Source organism: Heptranchias perlo, chromosome 6 (assembly GCF_035084215.1).
Source record: "Heptranchias perlo isolate sHepPer1 chromosome 6, sHepPer1.hap1, whole genome shotgun sequence".
NCBI classification, from domain to species: Eukaryota; Metazoa; Chordata; class Chondrichthyes; order Hexanchiformes; family Hexanchidae; genus Heptranchias; species Heptranchias perlo.
Window position 1 is genome coordinate 1,669,373 of NC_090330.1, and position 27,252 is coordinate 1,696,624.

General features: G+C 51.5%; 1 protein-coding gene across 10 annotated transcripts in view; it reads left to right on the plus strand.

The window, feature by feature from the left end:
- stim1b (stromal interaction molecule 1b) overlaps positions 1 to 27,042 on the plus strand; it is a 129,880-nt gene extending 102,838 nt beyond the window's left edge. For 2 of the 10 annotated variants that reach the window (XM_067985562.1, XM_067985563.1), the window contains exons 9-13: positions 3,955 to 4,055; positions 6,040 to 6,275; positions 9,207 to 9,287; positions 13,557 to 13,875; positions 19,394 to 27,042. In XM_067985562.1, the coding sequence (XP_067841663.1) occupies positions 3,955 to 4,055; positions 6,040 to 6,275; positions 9,207 to 9,287; positions 13,557 to 13,875; positions 19,394 to 19,979 (1,323 nt within the window). In that variant the 3' untranslated portion in view covers positions 19,980 to 27,042. Of the gene's footprint in view, positions 1 to 3,954; positions 4,056 to 6,039; positions 6,284 to 9,206; positions 9,288 to 13,556; positions 13,876 to 19,393 lie in introns of those variants that run through there. The other 8 variants (XM_067985566.1, XM_067985567.1, XM_067985564.1 and 5 more) reach the window with 5 other exon arrangements.
- The last annotated feature ends 210 nt before the right edge of the window (positions 27,043 to 27,252 follow it).

A 27,252-nucleotide genomic window follows, 5' to 3' on the forward strand; every position in this document is an offset into this window, starting at 1 on the left:
GTGCATCTTGCTCCTTCTTCCCAATGCTATATCCTGGTGCCCATCCCCCTGCCAGATTAGATTAAATCCTCCCCCACAGCACTAGCAAAAGAAGACATTGGTCCCAGCTCCATTGAGGTGCAACCCATCCGGACTGTACAGGTCCCACTTCCCCCAGACCTGGTCCCAATGCCCCAGGAATCTAAAGCCCTCCCTCCTGCACCATCTCTCCAGCCACACATTCATCTGCTCTATCCTCCTATTTCTATACTCACTAGCGCGAGGCACCAGGAGTAATCCGGAGATTACTACCTTTGAGGTCCTGCTTATTAATCTTTTTCCTAACTCCTTAAAATCTGCCTGCAGGACCTCATCCCTCTTTCTACCTGTGTCATTGGTACCGATATGGACCACGACCTCTGGCTGTTCACCCTCCCACTCCAGAATGTTCTGCAGCCGCTCAGTGACATCCTTGACCCTGGCACTAGGGAGGCAACATACCATCCTGGAATTATGTCTGCGGCTGCAGGAACACCTGTCTGTTCCCCTAACTATAGAATCCCCTGTCACTATCGCTCTCCTGACCTTTCTCCTCCCCCCGCCCTTTACAGCTGAGCCACCCATGGTGGTGTGGACTTGGCTCTGGCTGCACTCTCCAGAGGAACCGTCTTCCTCACCAGTGAATACCGGTTAGAGAGTCTAAAAGAAAGGCTGGGTGGAGAGGGGGCGTGGAAATGAGCCATGCTACAGTCAAACAAAAATATACTGTGTGATTTCCTCAGTTATGTGCATGAGATTAGTGTCATGTCAAATCGGTTGAAACGATAGGTTAGACTAGCTTTCGCAGTTACATGTTTGGGGCCTTTTTTTTCCACGAGTTAGTTGGTATAATACCTATTGTAAACATATATTGCAGTTACATAGTCTCTCGCTCGTTTAAAAACTAAAGCAAAGTGTGATGATGTGATGCTTTACTGCTTTTCAAAGGTGAAAGAAAATTCTCGTACAGCCACAGGGTAGATGCAAGAGCTGAAATAATGAAAGGTTTTCTGTTCCTTGCCTTGGGCACAGAAACTCACCTGGATATCAGGGCCAGTGACGATACTCTCAGGGCTATAGGGACCCAACACTTAACCATGAGAGGAGTCTGAATACAGAAGCTGAAATGTCTGGAGTAAGACCCCAGATTAATTATGGATGAAGAAGGCCTTTCTCAGTTGACCCCGCCCCCTCCCAAAGAAAGATCCTATAGTGTCCCCCCCCCATTACAGTATCTAATTGTTTCTTAAATGATTCTAGGGTTTTCACCTCCACTTCTGTATCTGTTCCTTGTGTTGATCACTTTCTGTGAAGAACTTCCTTGCATTAATCTTAAATTTATCTTTTGTTTGAACCCTTGTCCCCTTGTCCTACTCTTGCAATTTACAGCACCTTTCGCAATGTCCCAAAGTAGTACAGCCAATGAAGTACTTTTTGAAATGTAGTCACTGTTGTAATGTAGCAAACGCAGCAGCCGATTTATGCACAGCAAGATCCCACAAACAGAAAAATCTATCAATCTCAGTTTTTGAAATATTCAAATAACGTTTAGATAACATCCTAAAACTGCCTCATCATTGTGCTGTCAAACTTGATCCTAAATTGTAGCAGTAAGAAATCAACATTGTCTCATTACTAGGTTATTAAAACTGGTAATAATGAGATAATGACCAGATCATTTGTTTTGGTGATGTTGGTTGAGGGATAAATATTGACCCAGGTCACTGGGGGAGAACTCTCCCGCTCTTTTTCGAAATATTGCCCTGGGATCTTTTACATCCACCCTGAGAGGGCAGACAGGGCTTCGATTTAACTCTCATCCAAAAGGCAGCATCTCTGACAGTGCAGCACTCCCTCAGTACTGCCCTGGAGTGTCGGCCTAGATTTTGTGCTTAAGTCTCTGGAGTGGGACTTGAAACCACGACCTTCTGACTCAGAGGCGAGAGTGCTGCCCACTGAGCAACGGCTGACACGCACGCCTTCAGACAAGAATGGAAAAGAACTCTGATTTATAAAGCACCGCTCTACCAAGGAGTTACTTCGTGGGGCAGTGAGAACCCCCTCCTCATCTTAAAATGACCCCATGAGATCCTTAATGTCCATCTGAATTGACCGATCGGTGTTCAGTTTAAATCTAATCTGAAAGATTGCAATGCAGCTCTCCCTCACTGGCTGCCACACTTACCTACACAAGTTGCTAGACTGCAAGAAGTATTTGATTATATCATGTGCTTTGAGATATTTAACATTGCTTTCCATCTCTACGAGCCCAGGAGCATAGGAAGTAAATTGTTGCATGCGGTATTGTTTTAATTTGTTCTTGGGATGTGGAGGAGTGCCCATCCCTCGTGCCCTTAAGGCATTAAGAGTCAACCACACAGTGAGCAACCGGAGTCTTGTGTGGACCCAGACCGGGTGATGACGGCAGGTTCCCTTTCCTGCAGCACATTAGTGAACCAGCTGGGTTTTGATAACAATCCTGCAGTTTTCATGTTTTTTTTCTGATGTCCGATCACAAATGACCAGATTTATTGAATTAATTTTCACAACTTGCCACGGTGGGATTTGAACTCTTAACCTCTTGCTTGTTCAGCACCATAACCATTCTACTACCATACCTGGTTGATAATGCAGGTGATACGAAACTCGGAAATGTAGTAAACAGTGAGGATAGTATTACACTTCAGGAGGACAGAGACAGGCTGGTGAAATGGGCAGACACATGGCAGATGAAATTTAACACAGAGAAGTGTGAAGTGATACATTTTGGAAGAAAGAATGCGGAGAGGCAATATAAACTAAATTGTACAATTTTAAAGGGAGTGCAGGAACAGAGAGACCTGGGGGTATATGTACACAAATCTTTGAAGGTGGCAGGACAAGTTGAGAAGCCTGTTAAAAATGCATATGGGATTCCTTGGCTTTATAAATAGAGACATAGAGTACATAAGCAAGGAAGTTATGCTAAACCTTTATAAAACACTGGTTAGGCCACAACTGCAGTATTGTGTCCAATTCTGGGCACCGCACTTTAGGAAGGATGTGAAGGCCTTAGAGAGGGTGCAGAAGAGATTTACTAGAATGATTCCAGGGATGAGGGACTTTAGTTACGTGGATAGACTGGAGAAGCTGGGGTTGTTCTCCTTGGAACAGAGAAGGTTGAGAGGAGATTTGATAGAGGTATTTAAAATCATGAAGGGTCTAGACAGAATAGATAGAGAGAAACTGTTCCCATTGGCGGAAGGGTCAAGAACCAGAGGACAAAGATTTAAGGTGATTGGCAAAAGAACCAAAGGTGACATGAGGAAAAACTTTTTTACACAGCGAGTGTTTAGGATCTGGAATGCACCGTCTGAGGGGATGGTGGAGGCAGATTCAATCATGGCCTTCAAAAGGGAACTGGATAAGTACTTGAAAGGAGAAAAATTTTCAGGGCTACGGGGAAAGGACGAGGGAGTGGGACTAGCTGAATTGCTCTTGCATAGAGCCGGCACAGACTCGATGGGCCGAATGGCCTCCTTCTGTGCTGTAACTTTTCTATGATTCTATGAATAATAACTTTCAACAGGGAAATAGACAAATACTTGAAGGAGAAAAATTTGCAGGACTATGGGGAAAGAGCAGGGGAGCGGGACTAATTGGATAGCTCTTTCAAAGTGCCCGTACAGGCACGATGGGCCGAATGGCCTCCTTCTGTGCTGTATAATTCTATGGGAATGCCCGTCCTCATCACTGGACTTTAGTCCCACTAGCCTGATCTCCCCACCTCCTGCTCCCCCTCACACTCTCTGGTGAAGTTAGGTCCTTGCTCCTTCTCTCCCACTTGCTTGTGCTAGACACTGGCCTGGCCCCACCCAGTGTGTTACTTTAATAAACTGACCCCCTGAAGCTGTACTTCTGCTTGTGCCTATCTGACCTTTGACTCCCTCTCCGCAGGCAGAAAAAATAAAGAAAAAGAGAAACACGTTGTTTGGAACGTTTCATGTGGCACACAGCTCCTCGCTGGATGATGTCGATCACAAAATACTCGCCGCAAAGTGAGTTCAGAGCCCGGGCACTGGGCAGTACCGATAACTGCAGAGCGGAGGGAGTCTCGGGCAGTGCCGATATTTTCATGGGGAGGGGGTCTCGGGGAGTGCCAATATTTCCAGGGGGGAGGGGAGTGTTGATGTTTCCAAAGCGGGAGGGGCTGCCTCGGAGTGAGGGGAGGGGTTCCCGGGGGGGAGGGGCTCCTGGGGGGGGGTGTCTCTGAGAGTGTCGATATTTCCGGGGTGATTGGGTGGGGGCGGGGGGGGGGGGGGGGGTCTCGGCGAGTATCGATATTTCCGGGGGGAGGGGGAGGTTGGGGAGTGTTGATGTTTAGGAACGGGAGGGGCTTCTTCTGAGTGTCGATATTTCCGGGGTGAGGAGGTCTTGGGGAGTGTCGATATTTCTGGGGGGTTCCCGGGGTGGGGGGGGGTCTCAGGGAGTGTCGATATTTCCAGGCTAGTGGGGGGGGGGTCTCGGGGAGTGTCGATATCTCTAGGGGGTCCCGGGGAGGGTCGATATTTTTGGGTTGGGGGGTCCCGGGGAGTGTTGATATTTCCGGGGTCGTGGGGGTTCTCGGGGAGTGTTGATATTTCTAGGGGTGGGGCCCCAGGGAGGGTCGATATTTCTAGGGGGGGTCCCGGACAGGGTCGATATTTCTAGGGGGGGTCCCGGACAGGGTCGATATTTCTAGGGGGGGTCCCGGACAGGGTCGATATTTCTAGGGGGGTCCCGGGGAGGGTCGATATTTCTAGGGGGGGTCCCGGACAGGGTCGATATTTCTAGGGGGGGTCCCGGACAGGGTCGATATTTCTAGGGGGGTCCCGGGGAGGGTCGATATTTCTAGGGGGGGTCCCGGAGAGGGTCGATATTTCTAGGGGGGGTCCCGGGGAGGGTCGATATTTCTAGGGGGGGTCCAGGAGAGGGTCGATATTTCTAGGGGGGGTCCCGGACAGGGTCGATATTTCTAGGGGGGTCCCAGGGAGGGTCGATGTTTCTAGGGGGGGTCCCGGACAGGGTCGATATTTCTAGGGGGGTCTCAGAGAGGGTCGATATTTCTAGGGGGAGTCCCGGAGAGGGTCGATATTTCTAGGGGGGCCCAGGGGAGGGTCGATGTTTCTAGGGGGGTCCCGGAGAGGGTCGATATTTCTAGGGGGGGTCTCTCAGAGGGTCGATATTTCTAGGGGGGTCCTGGAGAGGGTCGATATTTCTAGGGGGGGTCTCAGAGAGGGTCGATATTTCTAGGGGGGGTCCCGGAGAGGGTCGATATTTCTAGGGGGGTCCTGGAGAGGGTCGATATTTCTAGGGGGGCCCAGGGGAGGGTCGATATTTCTAGGGGGGGTCCCGGACAGGGTCGATATTTCTAGGGGGGGTCCAGGAGAGGGTTGATATTTCTAGGGGGGTCCTGGAGAGGGTCGATATTTCTAGGGGGGTCCCGGACAGGGTCGATATTTCTAGGGGGGCCCAGGGGAGGGTCGATATTTCTAGGGGGGGTCCCGGGGAGGGTCGATGTTTCTAGGGGGGTCCCGGAGAGGGTCGATGTTTCTAGGGGGGTCCCGGAGAGGGTCGATGTTTCTAGGGGGGTCCCGGAGAGAGTCGATGTTTCTAGGAGGGTCCCGGAGAGGGTTGATATTTTGAGGGGGGGGTCTCGGGCATGTCGATATTTCTAGGAGTGGGGCCCCAGGGAGGGTCGATATTTCTAGGGGGGTCTCAGAGAGGGTCGATATTTCTAGGGGGGTCCCGGGGAGGGTCGATATTTCTGGGTGGGGTGGGTCCCAGGGAGTGTAGATATTTCCGGGGTCGTGAGGGGGTCTCGGAGAGTGTAGATATTTCCGGGGTCGTGAGGGGGTCTCGGAGAGTGTGGATATTTCTAGAGGGGAGACTCTGGGGAGTGTCGATATTTCCGGGGCAGGGGGTTGGGGGGTTGGGGGTGGTGTCTCGGGGACTGCCAATCGATATTTGCCGGGCACTGACCTGCCCCGTTTCTCACCGCAGACAGTCGCTGAGTGAGGTCACGGCCGCATTACGTGAGCGGCTGCACCGTTGGCAGCAAATCGAAATGCTCTGCAAGTTTCAGATTGTTAATAATCCCGGGATCAGCGCCCTGCACTCAGTGCTGAACATGGATCCAAGCTGGCTTGGTCAGTCGCGATCCACCCCCACACATTTCATCCTCACTGATGATCTCGATGATATGGAGGAGGAGCTGGTCACCCCAGTCACTCTCCAATGTAAGTAACAAATACTCATAATTGATCACAAGAACCTTCAGGAACAGGAAAAGGCCATTTGGCCCAACAAGCCTACCCTACCTCACTAATCACTCAACCCCACCTACCTACCTTCTCACCATATCCCCCAATCCCACCTTCTCACCATATCCCCCAATCCCACCTTCTCACCATATCCCCCAACCCCACCCTCTCACCATATCCCCCAACCCCACCCTCTCACCATATCCCCCAACCCCACCCTCTCACCATATCCCCCAACCCCACCCTCTCACCATATCCAACCCCACCCTCTCCCCATATCCCCCAATCCCACCTCCTCACCATATCCCCCAACCCCACCCTCTCCCCATATCCCCCAACCCCACCCTCTCCCCATATCCAACCCCACCCTCTCCCCATATCCCCCAATCCCACCTCCTCACCATATCCCCCAACCCCACCCTCTCCCCATATCCCCCAATCCCACCCTCTCACCATATCCCCCAACCCCACCCTCTCACCATATCCCCCAATCCCTTATATCTCTCCCAAAACACATCTAATTGACTCTGGACCCCGTTTATTCTGTCTGCTTCAATGTCTTTTCGCTGGTAACTTATTCCACAACTCTATTAAACGATCAAAGTCCTGACCTGTTGGCTTGTGATGAGAGGCTGTAGGTCATAGCGAAGGAAGAGTCTGTTCTAGCTCTGACCTTTTCTGCACTTCCCCCTCCCTTCATTCCACCATTGTCAGCAGAGGTTTCTGCTGCCTGGGTCCTACTCTGAGAAATTCCCTCCCTAAACTCTTCTGCTTCTTCAGAGCCTCCTTAAACCCCACTTCTTCAACCAAACCTCGGTTACCCTTCCTAATCTCTCCTTCCTGGCTCGGTGTCTGGTTTCCATACGCTTATCTGTGAAGCACCTTGGCTCATTCTCTACATTAAAGGTGCTGTATAAATGCGTTGTTGTCTTTACAGGTGCGCTGTGCACATCTTTCCAATCTCTTCTGGTATAAGCAGCGTTTGGGAGGGGGAGAGATGGAACTGTAAAAGATAGACATTTACAGCACAGAAGGAGGCCGTTCAGCCCATCCTGTCTGTACTGGTTTTCTGTTAGAGCAATCAAAATCTAATCCCACCGCCCAGCTCTCTCCTCATAGCCCTGTATCTTCCTGTGTTTGAAATGTTTACCTGCTTCTCCCTTAAAAGATGCAATGGTCTCTGCCTCAATCATCCCCAGGGGGAAACCTTTCAACAATCCTCTGCGTAAGGAGATGTCTCCTAACCGCACTCTCATTGATGATTTTAAATCCTGTGTCAGGCACATTGCTCAGTGAGTGAGAGGGGTGGGGTAGTGTTAGTAAGGGGGCAGGCAATCTCCCCCATTCCCCCCTGACTTCCCTTCCTACTCCTAACTCCCTCGTTTCTGGCTCGTGTCCCATGGGGTTTTCTGATATTGTGGCTGAGGCTGGTGCCAGGGAGAGGTCACTTCTCAAAGACCCAGTGTGGTTCCCAGTAGCGCCTTTTCAATCAAATGCTTCAGACACCTGGTGATCGCCACATTCTGCACTTTCAGAAGAGGCCGCATTGCCCCCTTTCTCACTGAGCTATACAGCTGGCACCTGGAGGTGTTAACTCTGTCGCCCTCCCACCCCCTTATCGCACAGTACAGCTGGTAACGCGGGGGTTAATGGTCTGTTGTCTTACCACCACTCTCTCTCTTTGTATGTTGGACAGGAATATCACTTGTATTTTCTGAATGAGGTTTTTTTGCCCTCTCCCTTGCCACTGACCCCTGCTGCCCACTTCCTCATCTTCTCTCCTCGCCACCTCCCCCATTTGCTGCAGTGTTGAAAGCCACTTCCTACCCCTACCACCCTCCGCTTTACTTCTCCTCCCGCCTCCAGCCATCCTCTCACTCCCCACTCGTCCTCCCCTGGACCCTGTTCTCCACCACCCCCCCTTCCCCTATTGCTGCAATGTTCAGAGGAGAGCTCAGTTTCTTCTCCCTTCTGAGAAATCAGAGGGATAATTCAGACGAGGATTCAAACTGATGTAGAATGTGCCTTGTCTTGAATTTCCTGAGCTGTGAATGTGGGAGATGTCAGCACAATTTGAGCACTGTGCGTTACCTGCACCCTCACTCTGTCCTGTCTTGGTGTTCCTGTGAGTGCTGTGACCTGGCTCGATCGATCAGTTCTCAGTGTGAGGGGTGAATGCCCTCCACATCGCTGTATGTTCACCTCCAGCAGAGCTCAGTGGGGTAGAGCCAGGAGTGAGGACCCGGACATCGTATCCTTTCTCTCCTTCGAAGCTCATCCCCAATCCCGTTATATAATCCCTGTCTCTGCCCCAGCGAGCTCGGCTAACCCAACACAGACAAGGGATTGATCCTCATCATTGTTCATTGTGCTATCAGAGGGAGACTCTTACTGTCCTTTCTTAACGCTTTTCTATGAAACTCTATGGTGCTCTTCACAGAAAAGTGGCTGGAATCACAGAAACTCATCCCTAAACACTGTTCAAAATATGTCCCCATTTAATAACGGAATGAGTTATTCACTCAGCGGAAACCAGTGCCTCTGTTTCGCACCGGTATGCAGAATTGGTCGTTACAGGCCTGTCACTGGTGGGGGCATTGGCGAGATAAATTAAAGACAATCCCACAAAACCATATTGGCTCATGTATGTATCTGTTTAAATTCCCTGCAGCACATTAACACTGATGCATTAAATGATCCTATGACTACGTCAGGCTTGGTGCTTACACCAAGTGTCCGTATTAATGACCCAATCACTGCAGGCATTGTGCTGTATGTATTAATTAGTGGCTGGGTTTGGGTAGTAGAAGGTGCAGACTGATTTAAGGGGTAATCCAATGGCTGATTGCATTGTGTGGTATATGTGAATATTTTCCTGTTTCTTTTACTTGGATTGGCTGGGACCAGATATGGCTTGGTTAATGGATCACAGAGTGACTGATCGCACTAGGACCCCCCTGGACAATCTCTCATCATGGAGCTCCACTGGTTTGACATTATATATATATATATACACCTATATCTTTTTTTTAATTGTCACTTCTGCTCACCAAATCGGGGCATGCTGTGCATACTGACTCTCTGCAGGTAGCGACTCTGAGCTATTTCTTCTCTGCAGAAATTCACAGGAATAGACAGCTTTGTTTCATAAAGGGCCAGTAGACAGTGACTGGATGTGGGACTGGGTCAGACACTAGCCTGGGTAATTCTGGGTAGTCTCACTCCAGCAGTGTAGTGGTTATGTTATTGGACCAGTAATCCAGAGAAGGTGAGTTCAGATCCCACCAGGGGCAGTTTGAATTCAGTTTAAAACAATTTGGAAATCAAAAAAATCTGTAATTAAAGTGACCATGAAGCTGTCGGATTGTTGTAAAAACCCAACTGGTTCACTAATGTCCTTTAGGGAAGGAAACCTGCCGTCCTTACCCGGTCTGGCCTATATGTGATTCCAGTCCCACACCAATGTGGTTGATTCTTAACTGCCCTCTGAAGTGGCCGAGCAAGACACTCAGTTGTATCAAAACCGTATCAAATTCTGTGGGGCAACTAGGGACAGGCATTAAATGCCAGCCTTGCCAGCGATGCCCACATCCCGAGGATTGATGGGCACACTCCCAGCACAAAATTGGCAGTCTGACTCTAAGGCCACAGGATGGTTTGTGTGGGAAATGGGAAGGAACACACTGGTTCAGCAGCGGATACTATGCCATGGCTAGGGCGGAGGCACATTGATGGGCCAGTGTAGAGAGAGCCTCACTCTGCATCTAACAGTTCTGGGAGTGCTCGATCCCAAATTGGGAAGTGTTCCTTTAACCACCAGCAGATCATTATCCTCTCCCCAGCAGAGGAAGCTGTTCTGGGGTCTCGATCTATAGGCACAGCATGTGGCAGGGCAGAGACATCCAGTCTAGGAAGAGATTACAAAGCCTTTGGGAGCTTAACTTCAGAGTACATTAGCAGTGATGCCAGAACAGCAGCAGTGTAGAAGCAGCTGTAAACACTACAATTCATGCTTCCGTGGTCACATGCTCCATGTGCTAAATTCCTTTGTGTGAAAAGAATTGTTCGAACCTCCCCTGTATGTCTCGAGCACCAGTCCTGAGTTCAGGCTCACCTTGGTACCAGTTGCTTTGCTTCATGTCGAGGGGTAGAATACGGAATGCTTTAGCACATGCTGCTTTTGAGGTAGAGTTTATAAGATTTTGAAAGGGCGTTGGCTAATTATTTGAAAAGGAAGAATACAGAAGGATATGGGAAATGGAAATGGGATTAGAGTAAGCTGTTCCAGTTGAAGAGCTGGCACAGGCACGATGGGCCGAATGGCTTTTCCTGCAAATTCTTTAATTGTCAAAATGCAAACACTTCACTGGAGTGTGTGCGTTGTGATTCTAGAATAAGGATGGAAGTGTCAACCGTGGCTCAGTGGGCAGCGCCCTCACCTCTGAGTCAGAAGATTGTGGGTTCAAGCCCCACTCCAGAGACTTGAGCACATAATCCAGGCTGACAGGGAGCGCTGCACTGTCAGAGAGGCAGTGCTGAGGGAGCGCTGCACTGTCGGAGGGTCAGTGCTGAGGGAGCGCTGCACTGTCGGAGGGTCAGTGCTGAGGGAGCGCTGCACTGTCGGAGGGTCAGTGCTGAGGGAGCGCTGCACTGTCGGAGGGGCAGTACTGAGGGAGCGCTGCACTGTCGGAGGGTCAGTGCTGAGGGAGCGCTGCACTGTCGGAGGGTCAGTGCTGAGGGAGCGCTGCACTGTCAGAGGGTCAGTGCTGAGGGAGCGCCGCACTGTCGGAGGGTCAGTACTGAGGGAGCGCCGCACTGTCGGAGGGTCAGTACTGAGGGAGCGCTGCACTGTCGGAGGGTCAGTACTGAGGGAGCGCTGCACTGTCAGAGGGTCAGTGCTGAGGGAGCGCTGCACTGTCGAAGGGTCAGTACTGAGGGAGCGCCGCACTGTCGGAGGGTCAGTACTGAGGGAGCACTGCACTGTCGGAGGGTCAGTGCTGAGGGAGCGCCGCACTGTCGGAGGGTCAGTACTGAGGGAGCGCCGCACTGTCGGAGGGTCAGTACTGAGGGAGCGCCGCACTGTCGGAGGGTCAGTGCTGAGGGAGCGCTGCACTGTCGGAGGGTCAGTGCTGAGGGAGAGCTGCACTGTCGGAGGGTCAGTACTGAGGGAGCGCTGCACTGTCGGAGGGTCAGTACTGAGGGAGCGCTGCACTGTCGGAGGGTCAGTGCTGAGGGAGCGCTGCACTGTCGGAGGGTCAGTACTGAGGGAGCGCCGCACTGTCGGAGGGTCAGTACTGAGGGAGCGCCGCACTGTCGGAGGGTCAGTACTGAGGGAGCGCCGCACTGTCGGAGAGGCAGTACTGAGGGAGCGCCGCACTGTCGGAGGGTCAGTACTGAGGGAGCGCCGCACTGTCGGAGAGGCAGTACTGAGGGAGCGCCGCACTGTCGGAGGGGCAGTACTGGGGGAGCGCTGCACTGTCGGAAGTTCTGTCTTTCGGATGAGACGTTAAACTGAGGCCCCGTCTGCCCCCTCAGGTGGGTGTAAAAGATCCCATGGCACTGTTTCGAAGAAGAGCAGGGGGGAGTTCTCACCAGTGTCCTGGGGTCAATATTTATCCCTCAACCAACATCACCAAATAGATATTTGATCATTGTCACATTGCTGTTTGTGGGATCTTGCTGTGCGCAAATTGGCTGCCAGGTTTCCTACATTACAACAGTGACTACCCTTCAAAAATATTTCATTGGTTGTAAAGCGCTTTGGGATGTCTTGAGGCGGTGAAAGACGCCATAGAAATGCAAGTCTTTTTTATCACCCACTTTGTGTGCAGGAGATAAATCTGGGTTTGGGGGCGGTGGTTTAGCAGAGTGAATAGTGCAGACGTTTTTGCAATTGCCAGTGTAGTGGATGATCAGTACCTCAGTATTAAGAATTAAGCTCAGTCGCTACCTCCAGGATGTTATGAACACCGTTCCTCCACTTGACTCCTCCCCGCCCTCCCCCCGCCCCCCCACCCCCGTGTGGCATGCGATTGTACCCTCTACAGCCTACTCGAGCCGCTGTAGCACGAGAGACAGACTAACCTCCGCATCACGGACACGTTAAACCACCTTTCAGGGTAACCCAGTTTCGGACACGCTGCCCCCACCACCCCCCCCCCCCAACGTTTGGGGGGATTGCTGGGCATCCCCAGAGACTGATATTTGGCTTATCCTCGAACCTCCGTTGCTCTGGGGGTGAGGGGTGAACCGTCCCGAGGGCAGTGTTTGATCCCCTGTTTAATTTGTACCATTTACTGTAGTGTTTTTATTAAGGTAAGTCTATCTCCAGAGAGAGGATGAAAGGGAACCAAACTACTCCACTGCCAACAATCACAGCCCCCTTCCCCGTCATTCCTCCCTCTGTTGTGGAATGACAGCTTCCCCTCCACCTCTCCCCTCACTTTCAGTCACCAACACAGTCGAAGCATCAGCCCCTGAAGTGAGGTTAAAGGTGTCCCTTTCGCTCGTTCACAATTGAGCCGATCGAACGTTTCTTTTTCTTTTGTTGCTAACAGTTATTCTTCCACAGCTTGTTGCAGCACCTGGCCTCTCCTGCAGAAGCTTTTACACAATAAACCACTTTTAATAATAGTTTGGCTCTACTCCTCTCGTTGGTTGCATGCTGTATCCGGGCCTAAAGCAGGAGGGAAGTGTAAGGAAACTGAATGGACTCCTGGATCGAGCTGCCCCCTTTCACCGACAGTCCTGGCCGTGTTCTGAGTGAGCATCAGTGCCCTTGTGCTATCGATAATGCCGTCGGCAGCAGGCGGGACATTCTCATTATAAAGGGGGCAAACTGCAGCGCCTTAAATGCTGTCTGCACCCTACTTCTCTGTGGTCCCATGAGCAGGGGTGGGAGACAGCAGAGAAGGCCGGCCCACCTCCCTTCAGCTGTGCCGACGGGCTGCGGGAGGATCGGCAGCAGGCTGTCCAACTGGAGAAAGAGAGGAGCTGAGCCTGTGGGTGCACCTGCTGGAGTTTCTGCACCTCTCCAACGGAGCAGCGTCAGTTTCCTGAAATGTACTGCCACCTGCATTAAGCTGCTGCGGACCATAGGCGGAACTGGCAGGAGCCACACTGTCCGGTGTGAAGCACCTGTCCCAGCCAGGGGCGCTGGGGGACTGGGGACTGGTGCGATCAGAACTTCCTGTAGCAAAGTGGGGGGGTACTTTCCTGTGTTCTAACTGCCCTTGTTCTCTTCCCTTCTCCCCACAGCTTCCCTCAGCGTGCACCCATCTGTTCGCCAGCGTCAGGTTGACTCCCAGCACGCTGTTGGCTCACAGAGGTTGGTAGAAGGTTTTATTCCTGGCCAGAGTGAATCTCATCAGTGGAGCAACAGGGCGTCTATCCGCCGTATGCAAAGCCTTTCCTATGTGTGTCCCTGTTCTGATGTGCTTGGACCCACCTTATCCTCCTCCTGCACTCACTCCCACTGCTTCCATCACCCTTCCCACTATCCCACGCTGGAAACCATCCCTGACCTCCCCCCTCCTGACGTCACCGCTGGGATCCGTGTGCGAACTGGAAGTCATGGGTACTTTGCTCTTTTCCTTTCGTTCCTGCCTGACTGACTGACTGGCTTGCTCTGACTTTGAGCTCCTGTCTAAGATTTCTGACTCTGTGTGTGTGTGTTTGTTTGTTTGTTTCAGGAGGGTCCGGCTCGTGTGTGTGTTTGTTTCAGGAGGGTCCGGCTCGTGTGTGTGTGTGTGCGTTTGTCGCAGGAGGGTCCGGCCTGTGTGTGTGCGTGTGTCTTTGTGTGTGTCTGTGTGTGTTTGTCACAGGAGGTCCGGCTCATGCACGTTGTCAGCTGCATGGAGATGCAAACTGGATGTGTACGATTACGGCACCCCTTGAGTGTATATCTGCGAGGATTGCGTGCAATCTTGTGTACGTGTGTGTCTTATCCCTTGTTTGCGCTTGGAGCAGTGTGTGCATGCACCTATGCCCGGACTCCCATTTGTGCAGGGCGCAGAGCTTGCACTCCTGCGTCTGTCTGCTGTGTGCATGTGTATCTGCGAGTGTGTGTGCCCTTGGTACCCAAGTGTGCATCCCATCTGTTTGAGGTGTGAGATCTCTTTGGAGTTAGAAATCTTGCTCGCTTTCACGTCCGCACTGGCTGGTTTGTGGTTTTTGTTTTGCGGTGTGCCTGTCTTTAATTTTCTTCCTGTCTCGATCTTCATTGACTTCCTCGCTACCTATTTACTCCCCTCCTCCGCCTTCATTTCATGGCTGGTTCATCTTCATTGTTCACTCTGAGTAGAGATTTTCTTTCGCACGTCCTCGGCTGAGAGCAGACTCCGCTCTCGGACTGAAATCGCCTCCCCTGCAGGGCGTCACTCCGGCCCCAGTCTGGAATGGGGCCAGTGTAAACAGAGTAGGGGATGCCAACCCTCCAGGATTGCTCTGGAATCTCCAGGAATTAAAGAATAATTTCCAGGACACTGCTGGGAGCAAAAAACCCTTGAGAAAAATTACAGGAGCGTTTTTTTAAAAAAATGGTGTTTTTAAAAATGTCCTTTGAACACTTTTGTTCACTGGTTATAAAAATATCAGACATGGGATAAAAAGGCTGTTTGACTGACAGGCAAGAATCATCCAATTGGATAACGAAGAGTCTGTTCACTTTCCGATTGGCTGGGAAGGCGGGGCACTGCAAGGATGGACATGTTGGGCAACCAATGGCGGGAGTGTGGGGGTCGGGTAGTTGGCCGTAGGAGGTCATGTGATGAAACCTCCAGGAATCTGTCCAAGCTGAGTTGGCGACCCTAAAACAAATGTGAGGAGTCTTACAACACCAGGTTATAGTCCAACAGTTTTATTTGAAAATCACAAGCTTTCAAAGGCTTTCTCCTTCGTCACTCACCTGACAAAGGAGGAAGCCTCCGAAAGCTTGTGATTTTCAGATAAAACTGTTGGACTATAACCTGGTGTTGTAAGATTCCTTACATTTGTCCACCCCAGTCCATCACCGGCATCTCCACATCATGACCCTAAAACAGACTGAGATCCCAGAGTAGAGGGTTGAACTAAGGTGCGGCAGTGTGGCAGGAATAACCATTCTTAGGTGATGCTCTGGAGGCACAGAATATCTGTTAGAAGTCGCCCTATAATTCAGGAGTACTGCTTTGAAATAATGCCTGTTTAGCTGTTCCTGTGCAGGCTGGGGTGAAGGTAGCATCTGACAGAGGTGTATGATCAGAAGTTTCCGGTTCTATTCCGTTCTGTGCTGGGTTGGCTGATCTGAGCAGTAGGGGTACTATAGTTGGCTTCAGTAGCTCTGGGCTAGGGAGGGGGATAAATTGGCTCAGGTTCCTGCTCCTGGTTGGAAGTATTCCTGGAGGTTTCACCCAAACAGCCTCTTACCCCATCTCCTAATATTTTTGTAACTAATAAACAAAAGTGTTCAAAGAAAATGAAAAAAAAACATTTTTTTCCAACGGCCCTTGTGATTTTTCTCCCCGGGAGTTTGCTCGTAGCAGTGTCCTGGAGAGTAATCTTTAATTCCTAGAGACTCCAAGACATTCCTGGAGGATTGACAACCTTATGTGGGAGGCGTGCATGTGCGTATCAGGTGAGGAAAGGATCGGGCTGCGCTGTGGTGCTCCCCAAGGTTGAATGTCATTGTGTAATCTCACTGGCCACCAGGGGTAGGGTACTAGAGGGCAGAGGAACTGGACTTTTAACGACACACTGCCCTCAGGAGAGCAGAAGAAAATCTTGCAGGGAAGGAGGGTGGAATTGATCAGTGTAACTCCGCAAAATTACTGCAGTGGAAATAGAGCTTTTCATTTATAATCTCGGGGCCATCGGCTGGATAGGAAGCAAATTTATATAATTCCATGGGCTGGTTCAGGAGCTGGCCTCTGCCAGGCTTACCTCCTCCGTGCGTGTGTGTGTGTGTGTGTGTGTGTGTGTGTTTGCTGCACCTTTCACTGGTTAGACTGACCCCATTAGAATGCTAGAAAGGTTACAGCACAGAAGGAGGCCATTCGGCCCATCGAGCCCGTGCCAGCTCTTTGTAAGAGCAATCCAGTTAGTCCCTTTATTACTCAATGTTTTCCTGTTGCCTGCTTTTTATTCGAGACGTTGAGTCCCTGTCTGTGTGTACAGAGCACATGCAGAGGGAAACCCAGCTCCCAGACGTTGGCCTCAGTCGTCACCTCGGCAGCGCTGACCCCTACTTTAAGTGCCGCTACGTCCTCAAAACTTCTCTCTCCAGAAACCACTCTTCCTCAATTTAAGTTCCTGACGGTGGGTCTACGCTCACTGAACCTCTCTCCCTCTTTCACTCACCCAATCGCTTGCTCTGTCAGTTTCTCTCTGTCTTTCTTTTTCTCTTTTTCCCTCTGTCTCATTGTGAGAGTCTGACGCTCTCTCTCCGCCGTGCATGCTCTCTCTCACTTTTCTCAGTAATTATCGCTCTCTCTCTGTTTCACTCTCGTTCTCTTTCATTCTTCTCTCTTCCTCGCTTGCACTTCCTCTTTCTTGCTCCTCCTCTGTCTCTCTTTCTCTTGCACACTCTCTCTCTCCATTGTGTCACCTATTGCAGCTTGATTTGTATATCCTGGTTGCCTGCCCTCTTTCCAGATCGCTTAATACCCTCACTTCCAAAGTATTTATTTATTTCCCTTTTGAACACCTCAGTTGAATCTGTGTCTACTGCCTTCTGGAGCAGTATACCACTTTCTCACAACCCTTTCTTTGAAGAAACGTTTCCTGGCTTGGCTGTCCCTTTTGTTCTGGATTTCCCCTACTAGAGTGAATAGTTGTTTCTTGTTTACCTTGTAAATTCCATTAACTATTAAACACCTCAGTCAGAGCCCCATCTCCTCTCCTCACCTCGTCTCCCAGGAATATAATGCGAGTTTACCCAGTTTCTTGTTGTAACTTGGTCCCTCCATTCCAGATATCGTGTCTGGTGCATTGTTGCTGGGCTTCAACCCGAAGGCTGGACTCTCTTGTGCAATGTGCTGGAGACTCACCCCTTCCCCCCCCCCCCCCCCCCCCACTCCCCGGGTCTGTACCACAGCTGGAGTCAGCAGAGGAGGGGAGAAAATTAGCAGCAAGTCTTGTGTCAAAATTCCTTGTTAGGTTCTGATGGGGGGGGGTGGGGGTGGGAGGGGAATGAAGAGCTTCCTGTATTACAAAGGATGCCATTCCTGCAACCTCCCAAGTGGCAATCATGTGTGAATTTGGCAAAAGAACCGGGGTGGGGGAGATGAGGTGAATTTTTTTTTTACACAGCGAGTTGTTATGATCTGGAATTCACTGCCTGAAAGGGCGGTGGAAGCAGATTTAATAATAATATTCAAAAGGGAATTGGATAAATACTTGAAGGGGAGAAAATTTGCAGGGCTACGGGGAAAGAGCAGTGGAGTGGGACGAATTGGATAGCTCTTTCAAAGAGCCGGTACAGGCATGATGGGCCGAATGGCCTCCTTCTGTGCTATACCGTACTACGATTTGGGCAACAAAAATCCAAGCAATGTATGACTGGTGTTCTGGAATAAAGACAGTGTTTCTAATAAACACAAGGCTGCATAGAGAGAGCGAGACAGAATATTTTCAATAAATTCATTTCCACTTTACCTGCACCGGTTGTAAATTGTTGGATGATTTAGTCCCCCTACACGTATATCTGCCGTGGACTGGGCCATTGATGCCCATAGACAAGGTGAAACCTTCACCTCCCCTGTCTGAGGCTGGATTTAACCCCAGGTCCCAGAGGGTGAAAGGTCAGTGTCTGACCCATTGCCCCACCCAGTCCCCCATCAGACAACGTCCAGGCTTGGACTGATAAGTGGCAAGTAACATTCGCGCCAGACAACTGCCAAGCAGTGACCATCTCCAACAAGAGAGAGTCTAACCACCTCCCCTTGACATTCAATGGCATTACCATCACCGAATCCCCACCATCAACATCCTGGGGGTCACCATTGACCAGAAACTTAACTGGTCCAACCACACAAATCCTGTGGCTACAAGAGCAGGTCAGAGGCTGGGTATTCTGCGGCGAGTGACTCACCTCCTGACTCCCCAAAGTCTTTCCACAATCTACAAGGCACAAGTCAGGAGTGTGATGGAATACTCTTTACTTGCCTGGATGAGTGCAGCTCCTACAACACTCAAGAAGCTCGATACCATCCAGGACAAAGCAGCCCGCTTGATTGGCGCACCCCATCCACCACCCTAAACATTCACTCCCTTCACCACCGGCACACAGTGGCTGCAGTGTGTACCATCCACAGGATGCACTGCAGCAACTCGCCAAGACTTCTTCGACAGCACCTCCCAAACCCTCGACCTCTACCACCTAGAAGAACAAGGGCAGCAGGCACATGGGAACAACACCACCTGCACGTTCCCCTCCAAGTCACACACCATCCCGACTTGGAAATATATCGCCGTTCCTTCATCGTCACTGGATCAAAATCCTGGAACTCCCTTCCTAACAGCACTGTGGGAGAACCGTCACCACACGGACTGCAGCGGTTCAAGAAGGCGGCTCACCACCACCTTCTCAAGGGCAATTAGGGATGGGCAATAAATGCCGGCCTCGCCAGTGACACCCACATCCCATGAACGAATAAAAAAAAAATCAGAGAGAGAGGAGCCCTTCATCCCTTCTGTCTGGGGCTGGATTTGACCCCCCAGAGGGTGAAAGGTCAGTGTCTGCCCCACTGATTTTGGACCGTGTGCAGTGATACATCCAAAATAAGTTGTTGCTTTCCATTAAACATAATTTTTTTTGCTGTCTGGGTATTCTAGTGGAAGTGATGTATCCTACTCCCACTGTTCAAAGGTCACCAGACGCTCTCCTCTGATTTTCTCAGATTAAAATGATTAATTTCAGTTGAAAATGTTTCTTATAACAAGACAGTGATGAGAGATGATCCTCCTGCATCAGTGAGGCTGCCCAAAGATCATCAGCGCTCAATTGCTGAGCTTCCGTGTGGGGGTAGTTCAGGTTACATGCCCTCTCCCCGTTTTTGTACTCGGACTGTAGCATTGTACAGTGGACCTGATGCATTTTCTCCTCTCTCTTCCCACAGGGAATTAAACCGCTCCGATTCAGATTCTTCCATTTCCCAATCTGGCGATCAGCAGCGTCTTTCCAGCTCCTTGGGTTCCCCGAGCACCCTCCTACACGGCTCTGGATCCAAGTCTGTGCCATCCAAACCAACCTCGCTCCTTAAACTGACAGAAGAAATCACCCCAATCCAGAGCCTGGCGTCAGACTCGAATGCCACCACCCCCACCCCAAACGGCAGCAGCAAGCAGGCCGACTCTCTGAGCAGCATGTGCTCCGACAGCATCTCGGACAGTCCCCTGGCCACCAGGAAGCCCTTCCCCAACCGGGGCCTGGAAAAGTCGGCCAGCCTGGGGGAGATCCACACGGGCACGGAGGGCTCTGCGCTGAGCCCCTGCGAGTCCTCGCGCTCCCTCAGCCCCACGTCCACCGACCCGGAGACCCCGGCCGCGGACACGAGGAACAGCATCAAGGTCACCAAGATCCCACAGCTGGCCTCCAAGAAGTCAACGGTGGAGGAGGACAGCACGTCAACGGGCGAGGAGACAGAGTCCAACCCCAGCAAGAAGAAACCAGGATTTAAACTTTTCAAGAAAAAGGTCAAGTAAAGCCAGGAGTGGGTGGGGGGTGGTGTTCGAGATGTGAAACCCGCCCAGATCAGACCAGGACTGAGCGAGTGGGATGGAGAGTCCCAACCCTTACTGGGGATTCTCTGTTCATCTGTGTCGAGCTTTTTATTAGAAGTCTCTGTCCACGGGGAGTGAATTTTATTTAATCTTATTTATTTTACATACTGGTGTTCCTTAATCCTGCGCTTCCCCCGAGTTTGATGGGGGCGGGGGTTGGGGGGGGTGGGGAGTCCTCTGCTTTTTGCCCTCCTCCTTCCACCCCCCGACCACCCCGCGCGCCCCCCCAATATCCTGCTGCATGTCTTCTCTTCCACCAGTGCTGGTGTCGGCCGTGCCTGAGCTGTGTCAGGTCAGCATGCACATGCCACGCTTCTGCAAAAAAAAATAATGTTTAAAGTTCCTCAGGAAAGCCTGATTAAGGATTAAGATGTAGAAATGTGTAATCCACCTGCTCCAGGGGGGCTGAGTTACAAAGCTTGGAAATGTCTCAGTTTATCTGCACTTGGAGTAAGTGACCCTGGGATTGGGGCCCTGCTTATCCCCACGGGAGGTTTCCATCCCTTCGTTTTTTGAATGATGGGTTGTCGGCTCGTGGCTCCTACGCGCGCAGTTGTGTGCACCCACGCTTGGTTGAATAGCTCTGACTGTCTGATTAAAAGATCGACCAATGGCTGGGGCCGAGTGTTGATCCCTTGATGACCAGCCTGGCTGGACTTGACCGGAGCGCAAAGTTCACAAAAAAAAGAAACAGGCCATTCGGCCCATCAAGCCTGCTCAATCCAGAGTTCACGCATGATTATTCTGTCATGGATTTCTCCCCACCACATTCCCCCCACCCCAGTCAATCCCCTACTTTAAAGAACTCAAAGTACCTTCCCTGAAAAAGAACAAGCAGTGCTGATAATCTCTAACCCTCACTCCCCCTGTGTTAATCTCTCTCTAACCCTCACTCCCCCTCTGTTAATCTCTCTCTAGCCCTCACTCCCCCTGTGTTAATCTCTCTCTAGCCCTCACTCCCCCTGTGTTAATCTCTCTCTAACCCTCACTCCCCCTCTGTTAATCTCTCTCTAGCCCTCACTCCCCCTGTGTTAATCTCTCTCTAACCCTCACTCCCCCTGTGTTAATCTCTCTCTAGCCCTCACTCCCCCTGTGTTAATCTCTCTCTAGCCCTCACTCCCCCTGTGTTAATCTCTCTCTAGCCCTCACTCCCCCTGTGTTAATCTCTCTCTAGCCCTCACTCCCCCTGTGTTAATCTCTCTCTAGCCCTCACTCCCCCTGTGTTAATCTCTCTCTAGCCCTCACTCCCCCTGTGTTAATCTCTCTCTAGCCCTCACTCCCCCTGTGTTAATCTCTCTCTAGCCCTCACTCCCCCTGTGTTAATCTCTCTCTAACCCTCACTCCCCCTGTGTTAATCTCTCTCTAGCCCTCACTCCCCCTGTGTTAATCTCTCTCTAGCCCTCACTCCCCCTGTGTTAATCTCTCTCTAACCCTCACTCCCCCTGTGTTAATCTCTCTCTAGCCCTCACTCCCCCTGTGTTAATCTCTCTCTAGCCCTCACTCCCCCTGTGTTAATCTCTCTCTAACCCTCACTCCTCTTCTTAGCTGGCATCTGCAAAGCTCCATTGTTAAAGGTATCAGTTGACCAGCTATTTGAATGTTGTATTTTAGGGACTATCACTGTCCACACAGAGCGTGTACCCTCTCCACACGGAGGGCGTACCCTCTCCACACGGAGGGCGTACCCTCTCCACACGGAGGGCGTACCCTCTCCACACGGAGCTCTGACAGTTTAAAGATTGAGGGAATGAAGGAGGCCCACGGCCCCTCCGCCCACGGCCCCTCCGCCCATGGCTGCTGAGCCTAGTTAACCAGTCTGCCCTTGTGCATTGTACATTGGGCAGTTCTTAATCCTTAACAGGTCCTTGCCCAATCCTCCAACTTGTGACTTGCAATTACTTTCCTTCGTTTGACCATCCTAATTTATTTTAAGAGATTCTGCTGTAACCAGACTCTATTCGGATTGTAAACATTCGCGGGCTGAGGTCAACAATAATCCAAGGGGAGTCTGGCCGCTGTCGCGATCCCGATGCACAACGTGTAGTCTGCCTGCTGTCACACCAGGGTTAGAACCCACCAGGACACTTGCAATTAGTAGCTGAAGCCGCCATTTTCAGGGCTCCTACCCTGCCATATCACCATGAGTTTAGAGATACTGTGGTAATGGCACTTACCAAAGTTTGACCCTGACCTAATCTCTGTGTTTACTGGGGTGGAGCTGACAGTATTGGCCTTTGCTGCAATCGCTGTGTTTAGTGGGGTGTGGCTGGCTGGTTTGACCCTGGTGTCTCTCTGTGTGTGTCTGCGCCTCTGTGTGCGTGCGCGCCTGTCTGTGTGCACGCGTCCGTGTGGGCGCGTGTAAGTCTGTGCATGTCTGTGTGCCTCTGTGTCTGCGTGTGTGTCTGCGTCTGCGTGTATGTCTGTGCGTGCCTGTGTGTCTGCGTGTATGTCTGTGTCTGCGTGTATGTCTGTGTCTGCGTGTGTGTCTGTGCGTGCCTGTGTGTCTGCGTGTGTGTCTGTGTCTGCGTGTGTGTCTGTGCGTGCCTGTGTGTCTGCGTGTGTGTCTGTGTCTGCGTGTGTGTCTGTGCGTGCCTGTGTGTCTGCGTGTGTGTCTGTGCGTGCCTGTGTGTCTGTGCGTGCCTGTGTGTCTGCGTGTGTGTCTGTGCGTGCCTGTGTGTCTGTGCGTGCGTGTTACACTTCCAGGACTACACCTGTGGCAGGCTGTCACAGCTTTTATAATGCGCAGTCCGTTGCTCTGGGCCTTTGTTGGTGATTGTTCTGTTGATGCTGTGGAATCTCGACCCCTTTATCATCACTGACCCGATGAACAGTCTCTGAGCTCCTGAAACCCTGACATCGATGGAACAAACAGGAAATTGGTCTGAGGTCGACCCTGACTTTGGAAAACTGGGTGCTTCTGACTGGTGTAGAGTGTTTGAGTTGCGAAGGAGGCTGATGGTTTGGGTGGAAAGTGTGTGTGAGAGACTGACTCACTACAGCAGAGGGTGACAGAGGTTGGGAGTAGGACTCTAATCTCAGCTCTCAACCTACAAAAATTTAAACTATAATCTGTGCATGGAGGAGGGGGGAGCAGTGGAGCTCAGCTGATTCACCTTTAGTGTTCGGATATTTGTTCTGTGATTTTTATCCGGTGTTTATCAAGCGTGTTCTCTGGAAAGCTTCAGGTCAAACCTGGTCAAAATACGGCCCCATCCTGATTAGTGACTGTCTACAGCTATTGGTTCCCGGTCAGTCTGTGACCAGAAGCGTGCTCAGTATTTTATTCGTGTGCCAAAAGTACTTTTACTGTTAAGTGTTAAACGTCTTTGCTCAGTTACGGGATGGTGGAGCAGAGTCATAACAGATTGAGCCCGTGTCGGCCGTGGGTAGAGACGGCGATGGGCAATAATGTGAGACACAGCCCACACTGGGACCCTTCACTTACGAACAATCTGCGCCCCTCCTCCAGTGGCTGTTAGCTGTTGTATTAGTGCATGCTTCCATGGTGACTGTGCAGGGGCTGCATGCAGATGGGTACCTTTTATACAGCCATCTGACTCATTGGACAATTAGCAGTGCTTCTACAGCCGCCGCGCCCCGTCCCCCGCCCCGTCCCCCGCCCCGTCCCCCGCCCCGCCCCCCGCCCCGCCCTGTTCTACCTGAAGTGCCAATATTTTCAGCTCTCTTGCATCTTGTTGCCTCTATTTTGCGCTGTCACTTCACTGCAGCTGCGGCCCATGCCGCGAATCAGAAACCCGCACCTCCCTACCCGTGTTCCTTGGAGGGTCAACACCCTGGGTATTGTGGGCTGGGGTGGGGAGAGAGGGGTTAATCGGAGTCGAATGTGCAATGAGGAGCTGGGATTACTTGGCTCAGGTCACGCTATGACCAGAACGCGGCCTTTTTTTTGCTCAGTGCTTTTTAAACTCGATAGTCTTAATGGCAGTGCCAAGCTCCGCGATCTTCCGTCCCTTCCCTTTCCATCCCGTCCTGTCCCACACCGCCCCTTCTGTCCCTTTCCCGCTCCGTCCCTTCTGTCCCTTTCCCGCTCCGTCCCTTCTGTCCCTTTCCCGCTCCGCCCCTTCTGTCCCTTTCCCACACTGTCCCTTTCCCGCTCCGCCCCTTCTGTCCCTTTCCCACACTGTCCCTTTCCCGCTCCGCCCCTTCTGTCCCTTTCCCACACTGTCCCTTTCCCGCTCCGCCCCTTCTGTCCCTTTCCCACACTGTCCCTTTCCCGCTCCGCCCCTTCTGTCCCTTTCCCGCTCCGCCCCTTCTGTCCCTTTCCCGCTCCGCCCCTTCTGTCCCTTTCCCGCTCCGCCCCTTCTGTCCCTTTCCCGCTCCGCCCCTTCTGTCCCTTTCCCACACTGTCCCTTTCCCGCTCCGCCCCTTCTGTCCCTTTCCCGCTCCGCCCCTTCTGTCCCTTTCCCGCTCCGCCCCTTCTGTCCCTTTCCCGCTCCGCCCCTTCTGTCCCTTTCCCGCTCCGCCCCTTCTGTCCCTTTCCCGCTCCGCCCCTTCTGTCCCTTTCCCGCTCCGTCCCTTCTGTCCCTTTCCCGCTCCGTCCCTTCTGTCCCTTTCCCGCTCCGCCCCTTCTGTCCCTTTCCCGCTCCGCCCCTTCTGTCCCTTTCCCGCTCCGTCCCTTCTGTCCCTTTCCCGCTCCGCCCCTTCTGTCCCTTTCCCGCTCCGTCCCTTCTGTCCCTTTCCCGCTCCGCCCCTTCTGTCCCTTTCCCGCACCGCCCCTTCTGTCCCTTTCCCGCTCCGCCCCTTCTGTCCCTTTCCCGCTCCGCCCCTTCTGTCCCTTTCCCGCTCCGCCCCTTCTGTCCCTTTCCCGCTCCGTCCCTTCCGGCTCCGTCCTGTCCCACTCCGTCCACTCTGTTCCCGCTGGCTGATTTGCTGCTGCTTTGTTGGAGGGGAAATCGGTGGCCGTTCGTGTGTGGGGTGGGGTCTGGGTTGTGTTTTTTTTTTCTGCTTTCTTTTCTTTTCCGTCCCCTCTGCGTGTGCACTCATGAAATTTTAAGCTGTGTTCCAAGCCATCCCTGTGCAAGGTCACGATCACCGTGACTTGTGTTGGGTTTTTCTAACTGTGCTGTGCGATGTCCTGCTAACCTCGTGCATTTGTGTCCCGCGTACGGCATGCCTATGTCCCGAGGGGCCTTACCTTTAACGGAATGATGCTGTGTGTAACTTTGTAGACTGATCAAACCAAACCACCTTTTCAACTTTGAACTAGTCCGTTTTATTTTATTTAATTTTTTTAAAAAAGGAAAAGTTTTTTTGTAGATAATGATGATGAATTTTGACCTCGGGTCAGTTCTGTGTAAAGAATGGTGCATACAGTTATCACTCAGTCTGTTGGATTTGGGCTGACTTGTATCAGTTCATCAATGTTAGCTGCCTTTTGCAACACGTGGACAGTACCCCTCTTTGCACTGAACCCCAACACAATTGCGGTCTAATAACTTCCATGGCTGTCTGTCAGGACTAATCCTGTATGTATTTTGGGTTCAGTTACTGTTTATATGATCTGCCCTGGGAGTGTTTGATGGGACAGTGTAGAGGGAGCTTTACTCTGTATCTAACCCATGCTGTACCTGCCCTGGGAGTGTTTGATGGGACAGTGTAGAGGGAGTTTTACTCTGTATCTAACCCGTGCTGTACCTGCCCTGGGAGTGGTTGATGGGACAGTGTAGAGGGAGCTTTACTCTGTATCTAACCCGTGCTGTACCTGCCCTGGGAGTGGTTGATGGGACAGTGTAGAGGGAGCTTTACTCTGTATCTAACCTGTGCTGTACCTGCCCTGGGAGTGGTTGATGGGACAGTGTAGAGGGAGCTTTACTCTGTATCTAACCTGTGCTGTACCTGCCCTGGGAGTGTTTGATGCTGACTCTGGGGTGTAGAGCAGACACACACAGGATGCCACAGGGCCGGTTGGAGTTTCCTGCAGACTTTAGCATTCTCCAGTTTGAGCTTTTCTTCGTCTCACAGGAAACGAGATTAGTTTGTAACTTTACACATTGCTGAGCCCCTGAAAAATACCTCTGACCCATGAGGCCGGGCCTGTGGCCTGTCCCCCGATCCGCTTGGGGTAAGTGGAGTCAGTGTGTGCTAAGGCTGCAATGGACACACTTCCTGTGAATCAGGCAGATGTGTAAATATCTCCCCAACCCCCTCGGTTCCAGTCCTTTTGATCCCTGTGTATAGCACGTGAGCGGAACGCTCTGATCGCAGTGTATTCAGTGCATTTCCCTCTTCATTGCTGTTTGGGCACAGCGCAGGATTCAGTCTGCAAGCACTCTCCTCACTGGGATGTTCCAGTGTCTGACCATGGCTGGAAGGGGTATGTTAGAGGGATGTCACAGGCCGTGTAGGCTGGGGAAGGACAATCGATCTCTAATGAGTTTGTGTGACTTGTATTAGAAAAGTACTTTATAAATCACTGTATTGTGGTAACCCCAAGAGACAGAGGACGTCTCGTCTACAAGGGCTGTGGAGGGGCTGTGACATAATCATTGGAAAGTCACAGCTGCACTTTTCTTGGGGTAGCTCTCTGCGGCTTTTCATTGCAGGCGAGCTTTCTAGTTTACAAGCGCTGCTTTCTTATCAGTGCGTTTGCTTCTGAAATCGGGTGGGGTCATACCCGGGGTGGGGGGGACTGGGGGGAGGGGGGGACCCCGTTTGCTGGGGTGCAAAGGGGGACTCATTGCCTACCCGAAGCCTGCGGGTGTGAAGGTGCGTTTGGGCACTGCTACCTCGAGCCAACCATTGCACAGTACAAAGTGTGTGCCCATCGCCATGAGCTTGTGCAGCGTCACAACCCGACGCCTTCATCTGTGGGTGTGGTTTTTTTTCGTGCTGTTTGTTATGAAGAGAAAAAAGAAAATCTTTGTAAAAGGAATAAAAGCATACTGTAAAGTTCTTAAACTACTGTACGAAACCTTTCACTTTAATGGCAGCAATGCATGGAAGCAATAAATTGATCAGATGTAAACCCGCTGCTCCTGTGTGCCAGTGTTTTGAACCTCTGGGTGTTGGTTCTCTATTGCCAAAAGGTCTGGCAATTCGCCATCGCCCGATTTACACTGTCGCACAAGTCAAGATGACCCCTGGTGTCTCCGGTACATCCCTTATCGCTCTGATCTCTCTCATTCTGCCTGCTTTTGTCACCAGTGCGAGAACCCTGTTTTCCAAAGTTCTTCGC